This window comes from Rana temporaria, chromosome 2, assembly GCF_905171775.1.
Source record: "Rana temporaria chromosome 2, aRanTem1.1, whole genome shotgun sequence".
Taxonomy (NCBI): Eukaryota; Metazoa; Chordata; class Amphibia; order Anura; family Ranidae; genus Rana; species Rana temporaria.
In genome coordinates, this window is record NC_053490.1 from 262,257,606 (window position 1) to 262,284,116 (window position 26,511).

At 41.7% G+C, this 26,511-nt stretch overlaps 1 protein-coding gene across 2 annotated transcripts in view; it reads left to right on the forward strand.

The window, feature by feature from the left end:
- LOC120926714 (ras GTPase-activating protein 4-like) overlaps positions 1-26,511 on the forward strand; it is a 186,678-nt gene that overhangs the window by 84,584 nt on the left and 75,583 nt on the right. For both annotated transcript variants that reach the window (XM_040336869.1, XM_040336870.1), the window contains exon 5: positions 5,543-5,672. In XM_040336869.1, coding sequence (XP_040192803.1) covers positions 5,543-5,672 — 130 coding nt within the window. The remainder of the gene's footprint in view (positions 1-5,542; positions 5,673-26,511) is intronic.

The window sequence follows — 26,511 nt, forward strand, 5'->3', positions numbered from 1 at the left end:
CCCAGTATGCAAATGAACCTTCCGAGGTTCAGGCTTACTGTGCAGGTGTACGGCGATCGGTTCCCAAAAATCACTTTCACTTTCAATTCGGCCCGCAACACTCAAACAAACACATGTCACTACACTTCACAACATCACCCCACATCCCCCCCTAATAAACGCCCACTCAAACCCCGTCTATTTACATTTTCAAATGCTGTGCGCCAGGTCTATACAGGCGCACTAGGCATTTTAGTTAATAAAGAAATACACTGCACTGCCGGCGTATTTCTTTAGTAAATGTAAAAACGGCTGTTACTCCTTGCTTTGCTCCATGAGTCATGGAGCAAAGGCTTGGTAAATCAGCCCCATAGTGTGTTTAGGCACAATGTCTGTGCACGCCTACTGTTGTGATGCAATATATGAGATCATACATTTATATAGCCAATTGCTACTCTTGAATATTCTTTTTTCTTTAAACTGGATGGTAATGTGGTCTACTTTATGACATGCATGCGATCCTGCACATGATTTAATGATTAAAAAAATGACAACACAATGTAATGTTAACCTTAAAGTCTAACTTCCTCTACTTCTGGGAGGAAGATGCTTCTGGCATTTAACATGAAGCTCTGATTTTCAGCCTTGAGAGTTATTTTCAGACCGTAAATAAAGTAAGCGAAAAAGGGGACCAGCACCAGGGCCGATCTGCCCTATAGGCTCACTATGCAAGCCTCTTAGGGCCCCACAAAGCTGCGGAGGGCCCCCCAAATTACTAGAGGCCCCACCTGGTGAGAAGTTACTTTCAGCCCCTCACCCCGCTTCTCAACTCGCTGTGACATATAATTTTGCTTAGGGCCCCAGGGAGGTCAGGATCGGCACTGACCAGCACACACACATATATATATATATATATATATATATATATATATATATATATATATATATATTGTGGAGAGGCGACCCCAGGTCATGGTGTGTATTAGCACCTTCAGACAGGCATGATGATTGCACGCCTGTGGGCTGGGTTTATAATCCGCTCAGGAAGAGAGCTCAGGGCTCGCACTTGGGAACAGCTCCACCCTACAGGCAGGTGGCCTGGTGTAGCAGTCAGGAGGGCTTTCAGGTGAAGAGACGGCTCCACAAGAGAGAAACCGGTGGTCTCTAGGAGTCTAAGGCCTAGTACACACGAGAGGATCGATCCGCGGAAACAGTCCGGAGGTCCGTTTCCGCGGATAAATCCTCTGGCGGATTTTGATCTCATGGTTGTACTAACCATGAGATCAAAATCCCCGCGGAATTCCCTCTGTGGTGACGTGTCGCGCCGTCGCCGCGATGATGACGCGGCGACGTGCGCGACGCTGTGATATAAGGACTTCCACGCATGCGTCGAATCAATACGACGCATGCGAGGGATGGATTCGGACGGATTGATCCGGTGAGTCTGTACAGACCAGCGGATCAATCCGTTGGACTGGATTCCAGCGGATCGATTTCTTAGCATGTTAAGAAATTTTGATCCGCTGGAAATCCATCGGGCCGAAAAATATCCGCTGGATCGTACACACCAGGGGATCTATCCGCTGAAACCGGTCCGCGGATAAATTCCAGCGGATAGATCCTCTAGTGTGTACAGGGCCTAAGGCTGTAGGTGCCAGTCTGAGCGACCAAGCAGCACAAAGCTAAGCAAGCTCCAGGAGGGAGATGAACTAAGAGTGAGTGAGCCAGGAGGCTGAAGTTTCTGTTATACAATGATGGTGGAGCCCCCTGCGAGGGAAGATTTTCTGTTAAGTTTGTTTTGTTTAAATAAAATTGGGCTGCCCTGCCCTTAAAAATACACTTTGGACTGACCGGTGTTCCTTAAAACGCCTACACCACTACAGCATAACCACCCTGGATCATTACAGTGTGTGTGTGTGTGTGTGTATATATATATATATATATATATATATATATATATATATATATATATATATATATAAACATTTTTTTTTTTTAATAACTGCAGACTGATTATTCAGATTCTTGCAATCATCCAGTGTGACCTGATTTATTTTAAGTGGCCCTGGTGAATCAGAAGAGATTCCATTTATGTGCTATCCATATTTCTTTCTATGAGCATGACATTGAAATAATTTATTGTGGATAGTTCACTGGTAGGTGCACCATGCTACAGTAGGTTATTATCATACACATCAAAGCTGAACAAAGGACAAACTGTTTTCTGAGAATAGTACAGGCCAGAAGCATCGTTTTTATTGAACAGCTCCCAGTGTGGTAAATGACAATATTGTATTTCCAATTGCAGTGTGGAAAAGTTTCTCATTAAAATTTTTCCTGCAATATACACAGAATAACTTGTTTTCCTCAAGCCACACTAGCACACAAAAGCCTTTTCTTTGTTAGGGCCCTTGAAAAAAGCAGAAGAAAAATGCATGAAAAATGCAACCCTTTAAATCCCATGGAACGCTTCACACTGGTCCTTTGCATTTCAGTTGCTTTTTTATAAGTCCTGCTTGCTTCACTTTTGGTGCACGTTTGGCGTGTTAAAAAAAAATACACCAAAAACTTACTTCTCCATTGAAATGAATGAAAACTGCAACAAAAGTGCTTTGTCCAGTCACATGTTCAGGGAAAAAACCCAATGCAAATGTGGCAAAAACGCATCAAAAATACAAAGCACCAGGGCAGTGTGAATGCAGAATTTTTTTGTTTTTTTTTATGGTATGGAAGGTGGGAGGAGAGTTAAAATGTCTGTCATGTTTTTATTGCTGTCTGTGTCACCTTTGGGGAGTTTTCCCCCCTTACTTTCTGTCTGGTCTTTAAAGCTAAAAGGGAGCAGAATCTTTCCAATGGAGATAAAGACATATAAACATATTTTTTAGTTAATGCAGAACTAAAGTATTTCTTTAGGCAAACGCTCAAAAATTTGCAAGGTAAGATTGTTCTGTGTTACCCTTTACATTATCCATAATTCTGAATATTATATCCTATGCTAGTTCTAATTTCAATTTCTATTATAAAACAGTGGATAGAAATATACTCGCGCTGAAAGTAAACCAGTGAAAAAAAATCTAAAAAATAATATTGATATTTGCAGCTGCTGTACACAAAGTACTGTTCACGTGACTGAATGAAAATAAAATAACTTCTACAGCGCTCACAAAACTATCTACATCATGAATAATTATTGATCAGAAGGATGTGAAAAATTATTAAAGGATTAAAATAGTGATATGAAAAAATTTAAAACGTCCCATATATAAAGTGCTTTTGTGCTCCAATTGTTACATTTGATCTACTGCTCCCTGTGATCAAGAGCAGTGATCACTGTCGTGTCACTCGTAGCCCAGCCCCCCACAGTTAGAATCACTCCCTTATTATAGCAAAAAGTAAAAAATATTGTTTTTTTTTCAAAATGTTCGGATTATTTTTGTTTATAGTTAAAAAAATAAAAACCGTAGAGGTGATCAAATACCACCAAAAGAAAGCCGTATTTGTGGGGAAAAAAAGGACGTCAATTTTGTTTGGGTACAACGTCGCGCGACTGCACAATTGTCAGTTAAAGCAACGCATTGCCGAATCGCAAAAGGTGCTCTGGTCAGGAAGGGGGTAAATTCTTCCAGGGTTGAAGTGGTTAAAGGAGACTTACAGTCTTATTAGATGAGAGCTCATTTGTAGGCTAATTTGAACTTTTATGCCTTGTACAGACAACCGGTTTTCACGACGAGACATTTTTTATATTGGTTGTGAAAACCGGTCATGTGTATGCTCCCTACCAGTTTTCTCGACGAAAAAACTGCCCGCAAAAAAATTGAAACCAGATATCTTTTTTCTCCTCGTGTTTCCCATCAGTCTTTTTCTCGTTGCAAAAAACGGTCGTGTGTATGCTTTTCCGAGGGGGGAAAAAACGCGCAAGCTCAGAATCATGTATGTGGCGAGAGCGCTCGTTCTGGTAAAACTAGCGCTCGGAATGGAGATATCACATTCGTCACACTGTAACGGACTGAAAAGCGTCTCTCACCAAACTTTTACTAACACGAGGATCAGCAAAAGCAGCCCAAAGGGTGGCACAATTTGAAAGGAACTTCCACTTTATAGTGCCGTTGTACGTCCCCATGCTTTGGTCAGACGTTTTTTTGCATGAACGTGTGTATGCAAGTCGGGCTGGAGAGGAATCACTTCGGGGTAAAACAACGGCTTTTTGCACATCAGGAAAAACAATGGTGTGTACAGGGCATAAGAACTTCCATATGGTGATTGAAAACACTTCCCAGTTGTAAACTAGAAACAGTATTGTGGAGGATTTCAACATCAAATATGTATGTCAAGCAGGGGAAGTATGTACTTTAAATCTGTTTATGGTGTTTTCAGTGGAATTCTTAGTCATAGCAGATCACATGCTTTTAAACAGTTGAATGAACTTTATTACCATGTTATCTCTATGAGATTCTGTTTGTGATTGTATAGGCATTCAAGATACTGTATACTGTACATACACAAAATCTAAAAATGTATAATTTTATTTTTGTGGATAATAAAAAATGTTCTTGTAGTGTGAACAGGGTCTCTTCTCCCCTGAGAAAGAATTTCGAAACTCATCAGAATTGTAGAGATGCATATCTGTCTTGTATTATATACATAAAATAACTTAATGTTTACCCACCCAATACAATTATTCAGTTTTATACTTTGTGTACATATATCTTGAATACTTTCAAATTCTCATACATAATTGTCTTAGAGCCGGTTCACACAGGGGCGACCTGGGATCCGACTTGAAGTCTCCCCAAGTTGTCCCAAGTCGCGCGGTTGAGAAAATCAATGGAAGTGAATGGGAGCCGTCTCAATGTACACTTCAATCCGACTTGTAGGCAACTTCTGACTTTACAACCACTTTCAGTTCCACGCCATTTATTTACACATTAAGAAGATAGGCACCAGTACTACAAGACCTTGCCATTGGCTACAAATCACTGATTGCAGGATATGAGTATGCCTCTGTACAGTATATAAAAGTTGACTCAGTAAAAAGTTTAAGTGTCATATTGCTTCATCATATCCAGCCAAAGAATAGTATTTGCAATTTGTAAGTACTAAAAAATGGTGAATGGGTCCATGGCCCTATACTTCAGATTCAGAGTTCATCTTGATGCGTTTGAGTTCTTTTTAATGATATACACATTCAGCCACTGTCACTGTGAACTTAGCTGGTTTTAGGCTGGGTTCATACCTATGCGAATTGGATGTGGGTTTTTCCCTGCATCCAATTTGCATAGCAGGAGAATGTGACTGGCTCTCTATGGAGCCGATTCAGATATCTCCGGGGCAGCTGCGGAGCGCACTGCACAAAAACGCTGTGTATCTTTAGCTCAGTTTCAGCTGAATTCAGGCAAAGATTCGGCCCTGATTCGTCCCTGAACCAGAGAATGGGGACGCACAGCGTTCTTGTGCGATATTCACAGCCGGTTCCAGTGTGAACTGAGCCTAAAAGTAGAGAACAACCTTGAAATTTAGCATTTGAAGGTTGAAGGTTTAATGAGTAATATTGTGTTTTGTGTAGGATACAATGGATGGATGAATTTAACAGAAATTGACCCTGATGAAGAAGTTCAAGGAGAAATTCACCTCAAAATTGAAATATTAAACAGCGAATTGTCTCGTAAACTGCGCTGCACTGTTTTTGAAGCAAGGTAAGATTTAGTTGTCAACAACGTAGGGTACTTGTATCTTCTGCATCTAATCCTGTTGTCACTTTTATGGAGTAAAGCTTTGATGGAAGCAGTAAAAGGCTGCAGATTCGAGTTTTCTGGCTAGTATACTAACTAGCTAACTGGGTTCAGTCAGGTTTGAATCACTGATTGGGTACAAATATGCATATCTGTAAATTAAGATATCTTTACTTGTATACTCGTTCCATTTACAGGATGCACATTATTGAGGAAAGAGGGTAAATATGACAGCCAGAGGGTGAATATGACAGCCATAAAATGTATATTTTTAGAATGAGCATTAGCAGAGGCGATTCAGTTCGCATGTGTTGCGCTATAAGTTTCTCACTCACTCACTCACTCACTCACTCACTCACTCACTCACTCAGCAGTTATAGCCCCATTTCCTATAGTCCAGCCCTCAGTGTGCTGTCTGAATGCCTAGAGCAGAGGTATAGGTAGAGTTAGGCATCTCTTGTCATCTGTCCCTCCTCTACACTGAAACTAGCCGCTGGGAGCTGATCATGTGACCAGATCAGAGTGCCCTCAGCATAGGTAAGTATGGACATCTTTCCTTTACAGGGTATTTAGAATATCACTTAGAATGGGGGTGGGAGCAGTTTAAGCTTGGATAGTATTTTACTGGAAAGTGATTACTCCTATCTGCACATGACCCCAGTGTGTGTTACCGTCTTCTCTGTGTTTTTTTGTTATATTTCAGTTACCAACAAGCATCCCAATAAAAATGTCCTAAGATAAATATAATATAACCTGCCATTGCTTACCTTCTTCTTAATAGACTTTTTACCAGGCTGTTATTCTGACCAACTTGCTGCAAAACTTGCAGAGTCGGTGACCCAGGTCAAGTTTGCAGATCAGAAAAGTCAGAGAAAATTGACAAAACCATATCTGCATACTTCTTCTGGTTTAACCCTTTCACTGCCAAGTCTGTACGCCGTATAGACCTACAAAAGGGCCTGCAGGTTGCCAGGTCAGTACAGCATACGGACCTCCTTCTCCCTCTCATATAAGCTTATGGTCACTTCAATGACCATAAGCTTATATCAGAATTGTTCAGCAGACTCTGCCAAAAAAATTCTATAGCTCTGATCAGTAGATTAAAACCAGCTGATCAGAGTTATTAACCCCTAATGTGACCACCCGCCCCCCTCCATGCCGCCACTTCCCTGTCCCCAGCCTCGCCACCTCCCGCAGCTCCATTCCACCTTAAACTACTACCCCACTCTCCTCTCCCTTTACCCCCTTCTCCCCCCCCTCAGCACTGACCCCCCACACCCGATCCAACCTCCCCCAAATTCGATCCCCTGCAGCCAACATCATATGCCGGCATCCCTCCTCTGCCACTCCCGCTGGCTTTAGGTGCTGCTGGGGGCTTGGAGGGGCCCCCGCTCTGCTTTCTCTGTACCAAAAAAAGAGATATGGGGGTCTGTTTAGACCTCTGATATCTCACCAAGACCCCCTCAAAAATAAATAATTATAAAATGATCGTAATTTTTTTTTAAAGTTAATAATAAAAAAAACACAAACATAGAAAGACCCCCCCAAGTCCGCCCGCACTCCATGGTGATGGCCCCCCCCCCCCCCGCACTTACCCCTTCACGGATACCTCAGCTCCCGTCCAACCCAATCCGTCCTAATTGGCCAGGAGGAGAAGCCGAAAGACGATAGTGAATATTAATTCGCTATTGCCACAAGTGGGTGGGGTCGGGGTGCAATGCTCTGCGCCCCGAGGCCAACCTTTTTCAAAACAATTAGTGCCTCAGGCTCTATTCATGTGGCTTGAAAAAAAAACTCATACAAACGTTTGAGTCCGGCACCCTGCAGGGGGGGTGGCACCCCAATCGCCCCTAATGGACCAGCCACTCCTGGTTAGACCCCTTTTACATGGAGCAGACTCTGAAAAAGCAAATGGATCTTTCTGCTGAGCAGGTGGATGACAGGTCTGTGTCCGCTCTGCTGATGCAGAGCGGACACGGATACATCCCGCTGTTCTCTATGGGGCGGTCAGATGGAAACGATCTGATCCGATCTGCTAGATGTATGGGAAATGCAATCCCCATCCGTCTGTTTTTAGCGGCTTAGATCGGATGCAGGTGGGTGTAAGCGAACACATGTCCCTTTACATCAGCCTATCTATAGAGAACAATGGGTGGTCCCATTAGGCTTGCCGGAAAAATGGACAGGCAGACCCGATTGGTGTGCTTCTGTGAAAGACGCCTAAGGTCTTGTTTACACAGGGCATACACACCTTTCTTTTACAGGGATGCATAGGTGTTCTGGGCAGGCCGTCCCATTGATGTCATTTGGGATGTAGCAACAGCATGATATACATGATGGTATATGTTCGATTTTCACCATTTTGCAAATAGACATAACGTAAAAAAAAATATTTTTTGTTATTTATTAACTCCATACAGGTTAAGCTTTTATATCTAGTAGGGATTTAGCAGGAATTTTGTAAAATTTGCTGTGTTTTTATGTGCTAATAATGGTTTTAGTGTATTTGTATGCACAAATACCGCGGGGTCTAAAAAATCTGTAGTACATTCTTTTTATTCTACTGATCATGTTCTTTCAGAAAATATATGGTTTGGGGGCTCTTTCACAAATTCTGAAAGGTTTAAGTGAAAAATAAAAAAGCAAAGGAAGAATTGCAAAAAATGGTCTGGCCAAAATGGAGCACAGGGCCTGGCAGGGAAAGGGTTAATGACCCAAGGTTTTGAATCCAGAGAGTCGCATGAGAGCTACACTATTAACATTTTAGGAACACAAGATCAGCAGTGGCAGCCTCCATATTTTTCTCATAACATGTTTATTTTGCATAGTGTATCTCAATATTTATCACAAATGGGGGCAGCAATAAAACAATTTTAAGCCAAAACCAAGTCAAATTCTGTGCTTTGTTAGAAATACGCATTTGTTTTGCATGGGGCGGAACATGGACGTCAAAACTATTTTCAGTATCATCATGAAATTAATCAAAAGCTAATGCTGAACAGACATAACACAGAGACAATGACCAGATTTTAGAGGGGGAGAGAAAGAGGAAGGTAGACCAGTTTGTGGCAGGGCGGCAGTTAGATCAGAATGTGTAATAGCGGCAGGTTTTAGAAACACGTTTTTCCTTTTTTTTTTTTTTATAACAAGCACCATCAGCAGTGGACTAAAATAAGAAAATCTTTTGTCCGTACATCTTTAAAGTTGAACAAATTTGGGTCAACAGACTGCTGTGCAAAACAAAAGAAAGAAACCCATAGAAGCCTTTTAAGAGAAAAATAATAAACTTGCTGTGTCAATACATGTGCCCACTAATTGGTGCTTGTCATACACTCATGTAATTGTAATGTGTACACTGCAATGTGCCACCATCTTTCTTTTAATTAAGGAATGTTTTTTTTTCTTAATAGATGCTGGGCTGGGATAAATAATAATCATTTGGGTGTAAAGGAGGTTCCTTTATTGGGTTACTTGCTTCTTATTAAAGAAAATGCATGAGAATATACTACAGCGTTAATTTCATTGAGGAAAACATTTTCGTCATAATGTTTGTCAGCTGCATATTTCCAGTGACGAAAACTAAACGAAAAGTACCACACATTTTCATCAATCGCTGAAAACTGACGAAAATCAATTCCATTTTTATCAACGAATGAAAACTCAATGAAGATGTGAGGGAGGTTTACCTACGTGGACATCTGGTTTCCTTGGAGCTCTGTCTGTAGAGCCCATGAGTGCTTCCGCTCCCAGCAAGCAAGGTAGCGAGTAACGACCATAGCGTGCCTAGCACTGTGCAGCATTACAGGCCTCCTCAGACAACCATAAAGAGCACCCTGCTTTAAAGGCCTCCTAAGACTCACAACCTTCCAGAGAATTGTGCATTACAAGCCTTCTCAGACCGCTCAGAGCACTGTGAGGGTGTACATTATAGGCCTCCCCTCGGACCACCGTTCAGAGCACTGCTTGCATTACAGGCCTCCTCTCACCACCAGCATCCAGAGCACTGTGCATTACAGGCTTCCCCTTAGGCCACCATCCAGAGCACTGTGCAGGATTACAGGCCTCTCAGACCACTGTCCCAGAGTACTGTGCATTGCAGGCCTCCTCAGACCACCATCCAGAGCACTGTGCAGCAATACAGGCCTACTCAGACTACCGTCCAGAGCACTGTGCAGCATTACAGGCTTCCTCAGACCACCGTCCAGAGCACTGTGTGCATTACAGGCCTCCTCAGACCACAGGCACCTAGAGCACTGTGGATTACAGGCCTCCCCTCAGACCACCATCCAGAGCTGTGTGCAGCATTACAGGCCTCTCAGACCACCGTCCCAGAGCATTGTGCATTACAGGCCTCCTTAAACAACACAATGTACTGGAGATTTTAGTTGACTACAATTATTTTAGTCTACTAAAATGTACTGGAGTTTTTTTTTTTCAATTAAATATGACTAAAACTAAAATAATTGCAGATGACTAAAATGTGACTAAAACTAAAATGGCATTTTAGTCCAAAGACTATGACTAAAACTAAATGGAAATTTGATGCCAAAATTAAGACTGATAGACTACTACACCATTTACCATGAAGTCTAACCGATATACCTGATTACAAGAACGTATAGTTTTATATATTTCCTGCACTTCATTTTCATGTTTTAATCAAGAGGTAAGGCTCCACTCAACTGTAGGACATAAAGCTGAACTCTTGGCATTCCTTCTTCTGCCATCCCCATGCCCCACCCACCAACTAATCGCTGGTTTAATTTAAAAAATATATATACAGTATATTCTAAATGCCCACAAAACTCACAAAAATTCCTGTTTACATGATGAGGTCTTTTAAAGCTTCTTCATTGCAGAGTAGGGCTGTCCTTTATCAGGTGTCCACATAACCCAGGCAGTTTCCAGACACTGCCCAAGCATGATGACACGATGACGGCTATAGACTTCAGTGCTGGATCCACTGGTCATCACTCTTGGAAGCAGTGCAGAGAGGGACATATACAGCGGACTCAGGTGCGTTATACAAGAGGCTTCAGAGGGTATAATATTTTTTAATCTGTGTGCTGTTACACATGTTGTGTGAGAATTAATTTAGTTCATCTTCATAGCCATTGTTATTAAAGGGGTTGTAAACCCTCAGGGTTTTTCACCCTATGTGAAAAACCTTTTGTGCCCCCCCAGACCTCCTCTTTTTCTTACCTGAGCTGATCGTTTCAGCGACCGGGACAAGCAAAGCAGCTCCAGCCGCTGTCTCAGGTCCTCATTGGATAGATTGATATCAGCGCAGCCATTGGCTCCCGCTGCTGTCAATGAAATCCAGGTGACGGGGCCGAGTCCTACTGTCTGTGTCGATGGATGCAGCAGCACTACTCGGGAGCATGCCCACATGAGTGTCCACATGGAAAGCAGCTTTCCAAGGGGGCACTCGAGAAGAGGAGGAGCCAGGAGCACCGCAGAAGGACTGCAGAAAAGAAGGATCAGGGCCGATCTGTGCAAAAAAAAAAAGTATTACATGTTTGTTATTTTTTTTTTTTTTTAAACAAACCTTTACAATCACTTTAACTTCTGTATAGTTGTTTAATATACTGTCATCTTGTGGTTATTTCGGTTGTTGCACCTGCCTTTCTGTCTTTCCTTTCTATACTCTCTCTGTACACAAAACAAAAACCGCGCTAATGTCTCCCCACCCCTGACCCTAGGCAGCAACTGGCGTGTGAATCACAAGGAAATATAAACAAAGAAAAAGCCGCGCCACAACAAACAGTCTATTAGTGTACACAATCTGTGAGAGTGTAGTAAGTCCGTATTAGATGGAATGATGCTTGTATAATGATAAAAAGGTCTGGATCAGTCCTGACTATGATGGCTCCTCCAATCAGCAACCCAGTGATGTTATATACAAAGTGACCATCCCCTGGGAAAGAAAAGGAAAGCCGCTTACCAGAAGGCAAGCAGTTAGGGCGGATGGCTATAACCCAGCCTAGGCCTTTAATCCTTGAGGTTTGCACCAGGAAGCCCTCCGTCCTCTGAGTATGTTGTTCTCAGCTCCACCGTATTTAAATGTAAACAAAAAAGAGAGCACACATAGCGTGATACTGGGACAAAAATCCTAGCAATAGTGCCTAAGGTCCACACCACCTAGTGACAACTTCGCATAAGTGACCCTCCACCAATTCCAGAGGCCGCTTACCAGAAGGCAAACGGTTAGGGCGAATGTCTATGACCCAGCCCAGGCCTTTCTCCTTGTAGTAGGGGGTCCTTCTTCCCCTCTGCGTGATGTCCTGGAAATGGTTAATACATGCAGTCCACACCACCCAGTGAACCTAATAGTGAAGTGACCCTCCACCAACCAGAGAGGCCGCTTACCAGAAAAAGACCGTTTCAGGCAGATGGCTTTAACCCAGCCTAGGTCTTTGGCTCCTTGCGGTGGGAAGTCCTCTGTCCCCTAAGCGTAAGGTTTTCAACTCCCCCGTTTAGGATGTTTAAATGAAGAGAAAAACGCACATAGCGTAACTCTGAGACAGTACTTTTAATTAAAAAAGGTAAAAGGTACTCACAATATGAGCGGATAAAACAAGTGTACAAAGTAATTGCCGGCCGGCATAACAGGAGCCCTACTCCTTGGCGTGGTGACGTCACTGCGTGATCCTCCCAGACGCGTTTCGTCGCTATTGGACGTTGTCAAATGGGGGTAGGGCCATGCAGTAATTCACCTTCTATAAATAGACCAGCCGCCTATTGTGAACGCTGGTATTGAGTCCAGGTACGCCATCTTTGATGTGGTAAACCCTGCCCTTAATTGAACAGTAAAAAACCCTTAGGAGGGACATTAATCTTGGATCCTAATCGTGACCTGGATATTACCCGCCTCCATAACGGGACTTCAAACTTCTTAATAACTTCTTAAAAAAGACCGGTGACGGGGGGAGCTCATGGGAAAAACAGCGGGGAGGAAGTTATGTCTGGCACCGGACATTCCCTCCACTAATACTCCACGTGAGCTCACCACCTCCATCTAGTGTCCGTTAATGAGATAACCCCATCTCATGCAAAGCATGAAAATAAATTAAACAGCACCAAATATTCAAACGGACCGCATCCACCCCCTTATGGAGTCGTTAGAAGACTGTATTATGTAGAATCTGGTTATCTGGAATAAATTAACATAAAAAATATGCTACTCACTAGCGTGAACCTACTTCAAAAAAACGTGAGAGGACATATTATAGTCCTCAGAACTGTAATTTAAACAGTGTAGTAATCAAAACTATATTAAGAAAAGAAACCCCATATTTGTGGGACACTACAAATACATTTATTCCCTCTCACTTCTATCCACTGTCGCTAGTGCAAATCTTACTCGTGACTTCATGTGAATCAAACTAATTAATTAATAAAACAAATATTTATGTGTGTAAAGGGGCAAGGCCCACTATTATAAAAATTCAAAGTGACTAGACCTGTGATCCGTCCAGTGTTAATTACCCCCCAAAAAACTTTTATATTTTCTTTTTTTATAAAAAAAAACCAAAATGGAAATAGCTATATAAAATAATCAAAAAAGTGATAAGTCCAGACTTGATGGCAGGGCTTCAATGAGGCCCTAAACTACACCAAAACATATTAGAAAAAATGTTACTCCTGCCCTCGTACAGCCGATCACATTAGACTTAACATCAGGCATTGTTGATAAAAGCATTAACATCTGTTTCTATGTTCAGGCCGAAGGGTGTATAAGTTTTAAGGCGAAAAATCCATCCCATTTCCATCTGTGAGATTTCACGTACCAAATTCCCTCCTCTCCAATGGGGTTGGTATTTATCAATCCCTAAGAACAGCGTGCTGGAGGGATCTTTATTATGTTTGAGTCTATAATGGTTTGAAACGGAATGGTGCCTAAAACCAGACAATATGTTTGTGATATGCTCATTAACGCGTATTTGGAATGCCCGTTTGGTGCGGCCCACGTACTGGAGACCGCATGGACATTGTACCAGATAGACCACGCCTACAGAGGCACAGGTCACACATGGTCTGATTTTAAACTCCTTCCCCGTTGCCGTGGAGGTAAATGATCTAACACATCTCTGTCTATTAGAATTTAACGTACAGACACGACATCGGCCACACCTATAGTACCCCTTTAATTGGTCAAAAATGAAACCTGAACCCCTCAGGGGAGGATCAATGACATTAGTGGAGATTTTGTTCCTCAAGGACGGAACCCCCCTGAAAATCACCCTAGGTTTAGGGGGCAGAATTTCTTTAAGTTGAGGGTCATTCATGGCAATATGCCAATGCTTGTTGACAAGGTGCGTGATAGCCCTATGCTGGATCGAGTAGGAGGTGATGAAAGGGACCCCCTCAGGGAAAGTGTCCCCCCCTCCCACCTCCCTATCACGCAGCAAGTCATTCCTATCTAATGAGGCAACCTGATGGAGAACTGTCTGTAGGGATTTGGGACAATACCCTTTCTCCACAAACCTTTCGGTCAGGATCTTGGCCTGGATGTGGAACTCCCCAAGGTCAGAGCAATTACGCCTCACCCCTCAGCCACGGTTCATGATGACAGCTGTCTATAGGTATGAAGGCATTCCTATCAGTGCTCTTAAAATAGGTCGAAGTAACCAGTTTACCCTCCCTTACTTGAATGTTTAGATCAAGGTAATGGACCATAGTCTGGCTGGCTTCGAATTTCAAACGTATACCCCTGTCATTGGTATTAAGCTTCCTGATAAATTCAATCAGGTCATCCTGTTCACCGGCCCATAGGAGGAGGATGTCATCAATATACCTCGCCCAAATAACAATCTGGGGGACCTCCTCGAGGTGGATGACATCCTCCTCCCATTTGGCCATAAACAGATTTGCCAGACTCGGAGCATATTTGGCTCCCATCGCCACCCCTGTGTTTTGTTTAAAGAAACAGTCCTCAAACCAAAAATAGTTTGAGTCCGCCGCGAACCTCAGCAGAGACATAATGAAGTCTACCTGCTTCGGTTGTAGGCCAGAATCCCTATCCAGGTACAATTTAACTCTCTCTGTGCCCCCTCCCACTGTACTTCCTGTTCCTGCTTCATTATGCTAATGGGATAAGAGATGGCTACTTCTGTATAGGCCTTTCATGCAATCTGCTTGCATTAGGGAACACATTACCATTTTTTTTTATCCTGTAGATACAGTCTTTCATTCATCTGCCACATCTTGTTGTTTGCTATACCTGCTGCTTGCAATAAAGTACCCACGCCGATGAATTGGTGTCTGATGAGAACTGTCTGCTGTGATTAGATCTGCTTATACAGGCATAGAGGTCTCAGCAAGGGATAATTCACCATTACAACAGTTTGAATCAGAATAATGTGCAAATGGCTGAAAGGTTCTGTAGGTGATAGGGAGGGATGGAAAGGGGGAAGCTTAGCATGGAAATTGGCTTTAAAGCTAGTCACACATGGGGGATCTGGACACATCAAATAGAATGATCAGTTCCCCAGGTGATTTTATCTAACCTATTTCTCCATATATTGCAGTGCTGAATATGGCTGGCTTAACTTTTTAAAGGGGAAACTTTAATTCTTATGGGTCAACTTTTTTTTTTTAAAGGGGGGTAGCCCTCATCCGTTGTCTCCTAGATATACAAAGCTCAACCACTACCCCCAAGTGATCCTGCAGTAGGTGTACATGCCTTTATAGTGTAGTGAGGGTTAGTAGGTGTGTAGCACTATATCTTTTACCAGTTAGGCTGCAGGCAATGCAGGACAAGGTAGAGGGACCAGATATGTATGTATATTAGGTTAGGGAGGGGGTTGGGAGTTTTTTTGTAAAAAACGTCTTTAAGCACTTATCTTCCAATGTGTTCAGCTGTACCCACAAACGTGCAGAAACTTTTGTAGGATTCCAATAACAATAAATGTATCCAGCAATAGTATGTGTTTGGGTGCAATTGGCCCCCCACTGTGTAATCATCCTGCAGATCACCAGCACAGATGCCTCAGACTCAAACTGTGCTGCACAAATCAGAAAATCCAATCATTGTCTATTTATGGAGCATGTGTGTGCTACATTAATGCTACATTTAAAATAGAAGTTATATGAAAGTGTTTTGAAATTGTATGCAGGAGAAAAACTCGCTTAATTAACTAAAAAACATCTCTAAGGGGTAACATATTTATAGGAGTCAAATTATTGGAGCCACTGGCTATTTCACTCTAGGGAATGTGTATGCTGCTTATCTCAGCACATATTGTCAGCAGAGAAGAGAAAACTAATTTACCAGCAAATGTTTATGTGCTAACATTTCATGCAGAATACATAAAATCCAGTAAATGGCACTTACAAAGGGTGAGTCACATTCCATTTAGCAAATTGTACAGTCATTTCAGAAGAGTTCTTATTGCATTTATAAATCTGAGATTGGGATATTAAGGTAGCAGTACATGAGATCCAGCCATTCAGCCTGTCTGGCTGTTCACACTTGGGATAGCTATAGATGTAGAGTAGACAGTTCTTGAACTTTTGCAGATCATCCAATTGTTGACAACCGTCTATCTAGCTATTTCTCATAGAAAAAGGTGCACTCAGATCCTAAGAATGTACATGATTCTTTTGGAGTCAATACTTATTGCAGGGTAAACATCAAACTGCAAACTAAGAGATGGGATTATTATCTGCATTGAGCTTGTGCTGAGGTCATGGGTTCCATATACAGGCTTTGGTCTTTGCTCTATACTTCTGAGATTGCAGCTATCAGATCAAAGTTTACAACAGAAATGGTTGTAAATAAATACCACATTTTAGTTGTCTACCTCTAAGTATGTGCTTCTGCATCTTGAACAGCCTTTCTCAAAATGTTACCCCAGAAGAACGCATGTTTATGACTCAGGGAAACCCTGCTGAAAATGATTGTACCTGCAGTATTTTTCGTCAGCCTCCTGCTTTATACGTCCAAAAAATATTTTCACTAATAATCCATTAAGGCTGCATTCACACCTCCGCGACAAGATACGCCGCGTATGCGGCGTATTTTGCCGCGAGTGTGTAACTTTTTTTTTTAACAAAGCCTTCCCATTGCTTTGTATGGCCGAACGCCAATGCCGCCTGAAAAAAAGGGTCCGGGACTTTTTTTCAGGCGACAGGCGTACGGCGTCTATGAGATGTGAACCATCTCCATAGACAGCAATGGGAATTCTCCCCTCCAGCGGCACGAGCGTCCGGCGTCAGGCGTTTTGTCGCAGAGGTGTGAATGGGCTCTAAGTGAAATAAAATAATGGACAATCATTCAGATTCATGCACTGTTTTTCTTTGGGTGTAAATTTCTGTGGGGGAGGGATGAAATTCACTAGTTCCAGATTGGCCCAAGTGGCTAACTTGGCCAGACTACTGGTGAATGCCCTATGGACTCTTCTACAAAGCCTTGCTCTTCATTCCCTTGGACTGCTTTATCATCCTGGGAGATGGTAGTCTCACTGAATTATTCATCCCTTCTCAGGGTATATTAGGAAGCTTACTTTCTTCCAGGTCTGCCATTGCTCCTTGTCAGCATTCTCACCTGTTGTGAGGAAAGCAGTTTTGGCCCTTCCATGGGAAGCATTCTGCCCTGCTTACAGTCAAGTTTGATTGTATTACTTACAAAGACCCTAGGGGTGCATTCCAACATTGCAATCCTATCAGGAAATGCTGACCTTCCATTCCTTGTTGAGGCTTGTATAGGGTTTATCCTATGTATCCATCTGTATGACCTTTAACTTAAGTGAATCCATAACAAACAAATATTAAGTATTAAATTAAATTCATGTAAGCATAGGAGCCAAAGGTGCATATCGCTAATTAAATGGGTTGTAAAGTCAGAAGTTTTTTTGCTTAATGCATTCTATGCATTAAGATAAAAAACCTTCTGTGTGCAGCAGTCCCCCTCAGCCCCCCTAATACTTACCTGAGCCCCATCTCTGTTCAGGGATGTCTACGAGTGTTTCGGCCATCCGATACTCTCCCTCCTGAATTGCTGAGACACAGCAGCAGTGTCATTGGCTCCCTCTGCTGTCAATCAAAGTTAGTTAGCCAATCAGGGGAGAAAGAGGGCTGAGCTGAACCACGGCTCAATGTCTGAGTGCATACACAGAGCTTGAGTGCCCCCCATAGCAAGCTTCTTGCTATGGGGGGCACTCAATAGGAGGGAGGGGACAGGAGTACAGAAAAGGGATTGGGGCCGCCCTGTGCAAAACCGTTTCACAGAGCAGGTTATTTTTGTTTGTTATTTTTACAGAACAAAAAACACAAGACTTTACAATCACTTTAAATCAAAGTGTTAAATTACATGAATATCACTGTGTATAAATGTCCACAAGTGCATATCACTGTTTAAATCAAAGTCCACCAGGATTTGTGAATAAATCATCTTATGACACACCACCACTGTGTATCAACTACCAAGAATCCACACCGTTGCTTAGCAAAGAGCTAGACCTTGTATGGAAAGAGGTCTAACAGCGTTTTTAAGATGTCCTTTCGGACGAAATGCCTAGAGGAGGTAACGCAGTGATGTGATCAGGCCTGCCAGGGTATCCAAAGGACAATTTTGATATGTTTTGTACCTTTTCTAATATGTGCGTACATGCTTGGATTTTAATAATTTTAGTAACTTTTAATGTACTGCACCATTGCAATTTGATTCTCCATGCTCTTTTCCCTGTGTGTGTAATTGAAACCTTGATAGGCGATTCATGTGGAACTTAATCAGAGCTGTGTGTAAATATGGAGGGCTGTGCCTGGCATTGATAATTGCTACTAACCATCCATTGGGATATTTTTCCATAATGCACTGTTAGACCTCTTTTCACCCAAGGTCTAGCTCTCTGGTAAGCATCGGTGTGGACTCTTGGTGGATGGTACACAGTGGTGGTGTGTCTTAAGAAGATTTATTCACTAATTTTGGTGGACTTTGATTTAAATAGCGATATGCACTTGTGGACTGCTATGTTTATACATAGTGATGTTAATTTCATTTAACACTTTGATTTAATGAGTGCACTTGTGGACTCATATGCATATATACAGTGATATCAATTTAATCTAATAATTAACATGTGTTTGTTATTCATTTACTTAAATTGACAGTGCTACACATGTTGTATTAATTCAAACAATCATGTGTAAATTTTGGTGAGGGCAGCTGTCTTTTTTAATAATTGGTTAGCACTTTTTAGCGCATGGTCTATTTGTTTTTATGCTTATTAATGTTATCCAATACAGGGAAAGTTCACCTGCTCCTCCTACATGTTTCACTCCATCAGTAGCTTAGTTTGATGTAAACTTTTGGTCAGAGATCCACACGATCGAAAATTCCGAAAACAAAACTTCGATGCAAGCTTTTGGTCAGAAATTCCAACTGTGTGTAGGCCCCATTGGACTTTTTCTGTCAAAATTTTCGACCGCAAAAATTTGAGAGCTGGTTCTCAAATTTTCCGAAGTTTTCAGAAATTCCGATCGTCTGTATGTAATTCTGACAGGCAAAAAGCCACGCATGCTCGGAATAAATTTGAAGCATGCTCGGAATCAATTCGACGCATGCTCGGAATCATTGAACTTAATTTTTCTCGGCTTGATGTAGTGTTGTACGTCACCGCGTGTGGCAAACCTAGCCACTTCTGGAACACTGGACGTTACATGTCAAAGGGTTGTCTGTATTATATGCTATGTATTCTGCTGGGTCTTATGTGGGCATGGTAATTCGTATGCTAGCAGCCGTAAGCCACTAGCATTCAAGTTCTTCGTTTTATGTTGCCCAATCGGTGTTCGGCAGTTTTAAAGCAAACTCTTACAACACATAACCCCAGACCCCAGCTATCAACCGACTGTTCCCTCGTGCAGCAATGCCTGATGGGAGAATTATCCAAAATGTTAAGTTCCCCATGTGGTCCTCACTGTATTACCCCTGCTAAATCTGTTTGACTGTTTGGAAACCCCTTGCATGGGGAATTATATAAATATGGAAGCCTGTGAATAAAAAGTCAGTTGACTCCCAGAGCTGCGTTTCGTCCGGTTACTGGGGGGGATTTGGGACATTGCCTTACTGTTCAGCACTGACTGTGGAGTTACCCTGGTTACCAGCGGAGATCGTGGATTTTAAAAATTGCACTCCGCTACACCGCGTTCTTGTCGGTCGGAATTTTGTGTGACCGTGTGTATGCAACACAAGTTTGAGCCAAAATTCAGTCGGAAAAAAATCCACGGTTTTCATGTCGGAATTTCCGATCGTGTGTACGCGGCAAAAGACATGCATGTCCAAAGTCCTGCCCGCGGGCCAATTGCGGCCTGCATTCCAGCTTAATGTGTCCCCACTGGTAATTTGGATATACAGTTGTGTTCATAAGTTTACATACCCTGGCAGAATTTATGATTTATTGGCCATTTTTCAGAGAATATGAATAATAACACAAAAACATTTCTTTCGCTCATGGTTGGTGTTTGGCTGAAGACATTTATTAGCAATCAACTGTGTTTACTATTTTTAAATCATAATGGCAACAGAAACTACCCAAACAACCCTGATCAAAAGTTTACATACCCTGGTGATTTTGGCCTGATAACATGCACACAAAGGGGTTTGAATGGCTATTAACGGTAACCATCCTCACCTGTGATCAGTTTGATTGTAATTAGTGTGTGTGTGTGTATAAAAAGTCAGTGCGTTTCTGGACTCCTGGCAGACCCTTACATCTTTTATCCAGTGCTGCACTGACGTTTCTGGATTTTGGGTCATGGGGAAAGCAAAAGAATTGTCAAAGGATCTGCGGGGAAAGGTAGTTGATCTGTATAAAACAGGAAAGGGATATAAAAAGATACCCAAGGAACGGAGAATACCAATCAGCAGTGTTTAAACTCTAATCAAGAAGTGGAAAATGAGGGGATCTGTTGAAACCAAACCACGGTCAGTTAGACCAACTAAAATTTCAGCCACAACTGCCAGGAAAATTGTTCGGGATGCAAAGAAAAACCCACAAATAACTTCAGATGAAATATAGGACTCCCTGAAAACATGTGGTGTGGCTGTTTAAACAATAAGGAGGCAATTGAAGAAAGATGGGCTGCATGATCGAGTCGTCAGAAGAAAGCCATTACTACGCAAATGTCACAAAGTATCCCGCTTACAATACGCCAAACAGACAAGCCTCAAACCTTCTGGCACAAAGTCATTTGGAGTGATAAGACCAAAATTTAGCTTTTTGGCAACAACCATAAACCCTACATTTGGAGAGGAGTCAACAGGGCCTATGATGATAGATATGGAGGTGGATCATTGATGTTTTAGGGAAAGAGAACAGCAAAAACACTAGCGCTATAATTGGCTGATGTGTGCAGGTGTGTCATGAGACCTCATGGTTAGGGATGGAAAATCAAATTGGAAAGAAGTATCCCCAGAGCAGCTGGAAAAAAATCGTTCCTGGAAGCAACTAGTTAACCCAACTACAATCCGTGCTCATGGGAAAAAAACATATATGCAGGCTGTCTCTTGATAGTGTGGAAAAAATCAAACATTTATTCAGCCACAAAATGAAAAATACAAAAATAATTAAAAATCCAATCCTAAATGGACTCCAATAGTAATAATAGATAAAACACTTAAAGTATCCGCTGTGTAGAATCCAAAGCGTGTCAGCAAAAGGGGGAGATCCAGGAAGCTCGGTGTCGAGCAGGGAGATGACGTCAGTCCCCACGAGACGTCAGCCCAGGGGCTAGAGGCACGGCCGCACGATGGTATAGGTGCACTGCGGAGTGCTCTTTCTCTCCAAAGTGAGTCACAACTGTACTCCAGAGAGCAGCAGAGCACAGTTGTGCTCCCCTTTTTGCTGACACCGCTTTGGAATCTGTGCCCTGTGTGTTGGAAGGCCCCCGCATACCGGACTGCATGTCCCCCGGGTAACATCCGGTGATAAGGTACTAGCAGTAATCCGCTATTTGATTAAGGTCATTACATTAGCACTGAATCACTTTGGAAACTGTCAGCTCCTCCCTGCTCTAAGGAACACAGAGGATACTTCAAGTTTTTTATCTGTTATTACTATTGGAGTCCATTTAGGATTGGATTTTTTTTAAAAAAAATTTTTTTATTTTGTGGCTGAATAAATGTTAGATTTTTTCCACACTATCAAGAGACAGTCTGCATGTATGTTTTTTTTCCCATGAGCACAGGATTGTAGTGTGGTGTTGTTTGATGTTTTGGCGAAAGGTGTGAGCTACAAAGGCACTGGAAATTTGGTCAAAATTGTTGGCAAGATGAATGCAGTATGTTATCAAAAAATACTGGAGGAACATTTGCATTCATCAGCCAGGAAGCTGCACATGGGACATACTTGGACATTCCAACATGACAATGATCAAAAACACAAGGCCAAGTCGACCTGTCATTGGCTACAGCAGAATAAAGTGAAGGTTCTGGAGTGGCCATCTCAGTCTCCTGACCTCAATATCATTGAGCCACTCTAGGGAGATCTCAAACGTGCAGTTCATGCAAGACAGCCCAAGAATTTACAGAACCTGGAGGCTTTTTGCCAAGAGGAATGGGCAGCTTTACCATTGGAGAAGATAAAGCGCCTCATCCACAAATACCACAAAAGACTTCAATCTGTCATTGATGTTAAAGGGGGCAATACACAGTATTAAGGGTATGTAAACTTTTGATCCGGGTCATTTGGGTTGTTTCTGTTGCCATTATGATTTAAAAAGAGTAAACACAGTTCATTGATAATAAATGGCTTCAGCCAAACACTAACCATGAGTGAAATAAAAGTTTTTGTTATTCATATTCTCAGAAAAATGACCAAGAAATCATAAATTCTGCCAGGGTATGTAAACTTATGAGCACAACTGTATATATCTTTTGTGGCCGCCAACAAATTTTCGAGCAGCGCTCAGGATCCGTTGGGGGCCACAAAAAATATATACCATATTTATCGTTCTGGCAGACTTGGAGGAGACAGGGAGGGGGCGGGACAAGTGCTGTCAGATTACATACAGGAGAATCTCCTGTTTACTCTGTAAAAGCAAGTCCCGTCTCCTGGGCTGGCATTGGACAACTGTTCTGCCTATCATAGGAGGCAGGACTTTGTATTAAAGAGGCCACTGAGTAAACAGGAGATTCTCCTGTATGTAATCTGTTGGCGCTCGTTCGCCCCCTCCCTGTCCCCTCCGAGGCTGCAGATGGGCTTCGATCAGGCTGCACTGATGGCAATGGTGAGGCTGCATTCAGAGACTGCATTCATGTCAATGGTGAGGCTGCATTCATGTCAATGGTGAGGCTGCATTCATAGCAATGGTGAGTCTGTATTCATGGCAAATGGTGAGGCTGCATTCATGGCAATGGTGAGGCTGCATTCATGGCAGTAGTGAGGCTGCATTCATGGCAATGGTGAGGCTGCCTTTGATGGCACTGTGCATGTTATATGCCAATAAATATGGTATATCCTTAGACTCTTCACCACACACAGCCACAAAGACAAGATAATTCTTGTTGGGCAATGTATTAGTTAATTTGCTTTTAATTTTAATGGTTCAAATAATGTCAGGCAAAATGGTTGGCCCTCACGCATGTTCACTTCATCAAATCCTGCCTTTTTTTAAAAAAAGTTTGGACACCCCTGCTCTAAGACTTAGCTCCTTATGGAGTAAAACATGTAGGAGGAGCAGGCGAACTTTCCTTGTATTGTATGGCATTAATAAACATACTCCTGGACTTCTGGAAGTTGAGTGGCTTAATCCTTGTTTGCTTGCCACTCAAGGTCATTGCTTATCATTTGACATCACAGAAAATATATATATTTTTTTTTAAATATTCATTCAACTGTGTGACATCTGCAATATTCTGTATATTATTTAATCTTAGTATGGAGGGGGGGGGGGGAGTAGTGAATATGATTCCTGATTCAGGGCATTGTTTTAAAACAAGATTCTTGCTCTGGTGACCTATAAAATAAGATTATATCATTTTATTAAGTGCCCTCAAGGGAACATTTAATTCATCAGAGCAGCTCAGTGAAGGGGTTATCTTAGATTAAATGCCACTAAAAACAACAGGAACAAGTCAGTGCAGACCTTTAAACCTGTTTGATTCTCAAGTGAATGTTAATATTAATTTTCTTAAAAGTTACACATTTGAAATGTTATTTTTTCAGCCTTTCCATTTTATTAAGTTCGGCTGTATTTATGTTGTAGTAATAAAATGTTTTTTATATGGCAGCTGCTAGACATTTGTTTTATTAGATTTACATGTTATTGACTAAAATGCTGCTAAATCACTAGACAGCACTATTAAAATATAATTCTAAGCATTGTTAATGTAGACATCCAAACACCCAAAAATCTTTTGCAGATGTGTGTGTGTCCTAGTATATACTGTGTGGCATTGATGTGTATCTCTGTAGTGCACAGGAACCGGAAGCTATCTCTTAAAACTTTTCAATATGGTCAATTGCTTATCCCAAACCAAAGTAGGATGTACAGTACAATTGTGGTATCCCAAAGCAATTCTTAATATTGTCTGAACCTATTGAAATCAACAGGCATCTATAGTTATCAGTCACGTTTTTTTATTTTTTTTCAATATGTGTGAAAATTTCTTTCTGCGATACAAAACACTTAAGATATAAAGGATCATTGTACTAATATACTTGCTCACATTGGCCTAACCTGTAAGTTTTGTGCTAGGAAAGAGTATTAAACAAGATTAACTGATATGCAAAATCAACACATACAATATAATCCATTTAAGTCTTCTAAGTGACCATCATTTGCCATAAATTACTGAATTACCAATTCACACTTTCATCCCGGCCAATTATTTCAGACACTGTGTCAAAGAGCTGTTGGGCAATGCTTACAGACTTAAAGCGCATTTCCACATTTGCAGTCAAATATGAGAAAACCCCACTAAACAGTATGTTTGTTATGTGTTCTCATTCACACAGCATACCTATTTTTTTATTTTTTTTTATTATTTGTTACCCTTGTATGTTTCTAAGGAAGAGGTGTCATGGCTACCTGCATGTTTTTTACAGTTTTACAGCTAGCCTGTCCCATGTCTATCTTCAAAAACATGCAAGCCCAGCCTCTATACCAGGGGTCTCCAAACTGCGGCCCAAGGTCCAGATGTGGCCCTTTGCTAGCCTTTATCCGGCGCTTGGGGCACTATTTCTCCAGCTGATATGAGGCACTATTCCTCCCACTGACACCTACAAGGGGGCACTATTTCTTCTACTGATATAAATGATGGGATACTATTCCTCCTACTGATAGGGGCCCTACTCCTCCTCCTACTGACCACCAACCCTGAGGCCATTTTTATTCTCACTGGTGCTGGGCCCAGGACATTTTCTGCCCCCGCTGGCCACAATTTGGCCCTCCTAAACTGGCCCTTGGAGACCCCTGATCTATACCTTTGGCCCTTTGTTAGGACAGAAAGTGTTCAAATCTATTTACAATTGGTAATGAAGATCTTCCTGAATGGTTCAGACGGGGTTATATATGGCAAACATAGCTTCTCAGCTCCCTCATAAACAAAAAGAAGTACCTAAGATTTTTCCTTGCTAGTCTAGAATAGAGGACTTAACCCTCCTGGCGGGGTTCCCGAGTCTGACTCGGGGTTAGATTTCTGTGCTGCGATCGGTAACCCCGAGTCAGACTCGGGCTTGCCTCGCAGCATCCACAGACAGTGTTTACTTACCTTGTCCCTGGATCCAGCGATGCCACCGCGCTGTGTGAGCGAGCAGGACCTCGCTCGATTCACACAGCGTCCTCCTGTGCCGCCGATCTCCGTTCCCTGCGACGTTACGACGCACGGGAGCGGAGAACGGCGCCAAATTCAAAAACGTAAACAAACACAATACACACAGTATACTGTAATCTTATAGATTACAGTACTGTATGTAAAAAATACTCCCCCCCCCTTGTCCCTAGTGGTCTGCCCAGTGCCATACATGTACTTTTGTATAATAAAAACTGTTCTTTCTCCCTGCAAACTGTAGATTGTCCATAGCAACCAAAAGTGTCTTTTTATGTAAAAAATGGTTTTGGAGCAGCTAGAAAACAGCGATAATAAATTATAATCACTTGCAGAATTGTGCGATAGCGATTTGTGGGGAAATCCGTCATAAAAAAATAAAAGTAATGACAGCGACAATTCTGCAACTGAGCACATTTCAGTGATTTTGAGTTGATTACATTATTGAATAATTTTTATTATAATTATATTATTATTTGTTATAATTATTTAGAATTATTTATTATTTTATAATTTTGTTTTTAAAAAAAATGTCATACCTGGGATGCCTACAAGACTCTTGTTTGGTCAGATTTAAGTGAGTTATTCCTAAAAATTACAGGCCTACAGTATAAAACGCCAAATTTCCTTGCAAATAATGGTACCGCTTTCAGCACCTTTTTTCTGAAAGAATCATACCGCCAGGGAGGTTAAGAAAGTAAGCTGCAATTTTTAATTATTTTTTTTTGGTTATGCTATGGGAAAAGGGATATGTACCAAATGGTAAGTGTTATCCCAATCTGGCTGCAAAAATGAAAATATACTTTTAGTTTCTTGACCATACCCAACACTTACATCAGTAAGCACCTTTATAAAACTGGAGGGGTGTTTTTTATAACTGCTGTTGATCCCTAAGCATTAAGATAATTATAGCCGGTGCTTAGATTTGTTACCTAGAACCATTAATAGTGCTCCTTATAAAGCCCCATCTTTGATATACAGTGTTATGTATCTACTAATAAAGTTTTTGCTATTTCTTTGGCAGTGATCCTA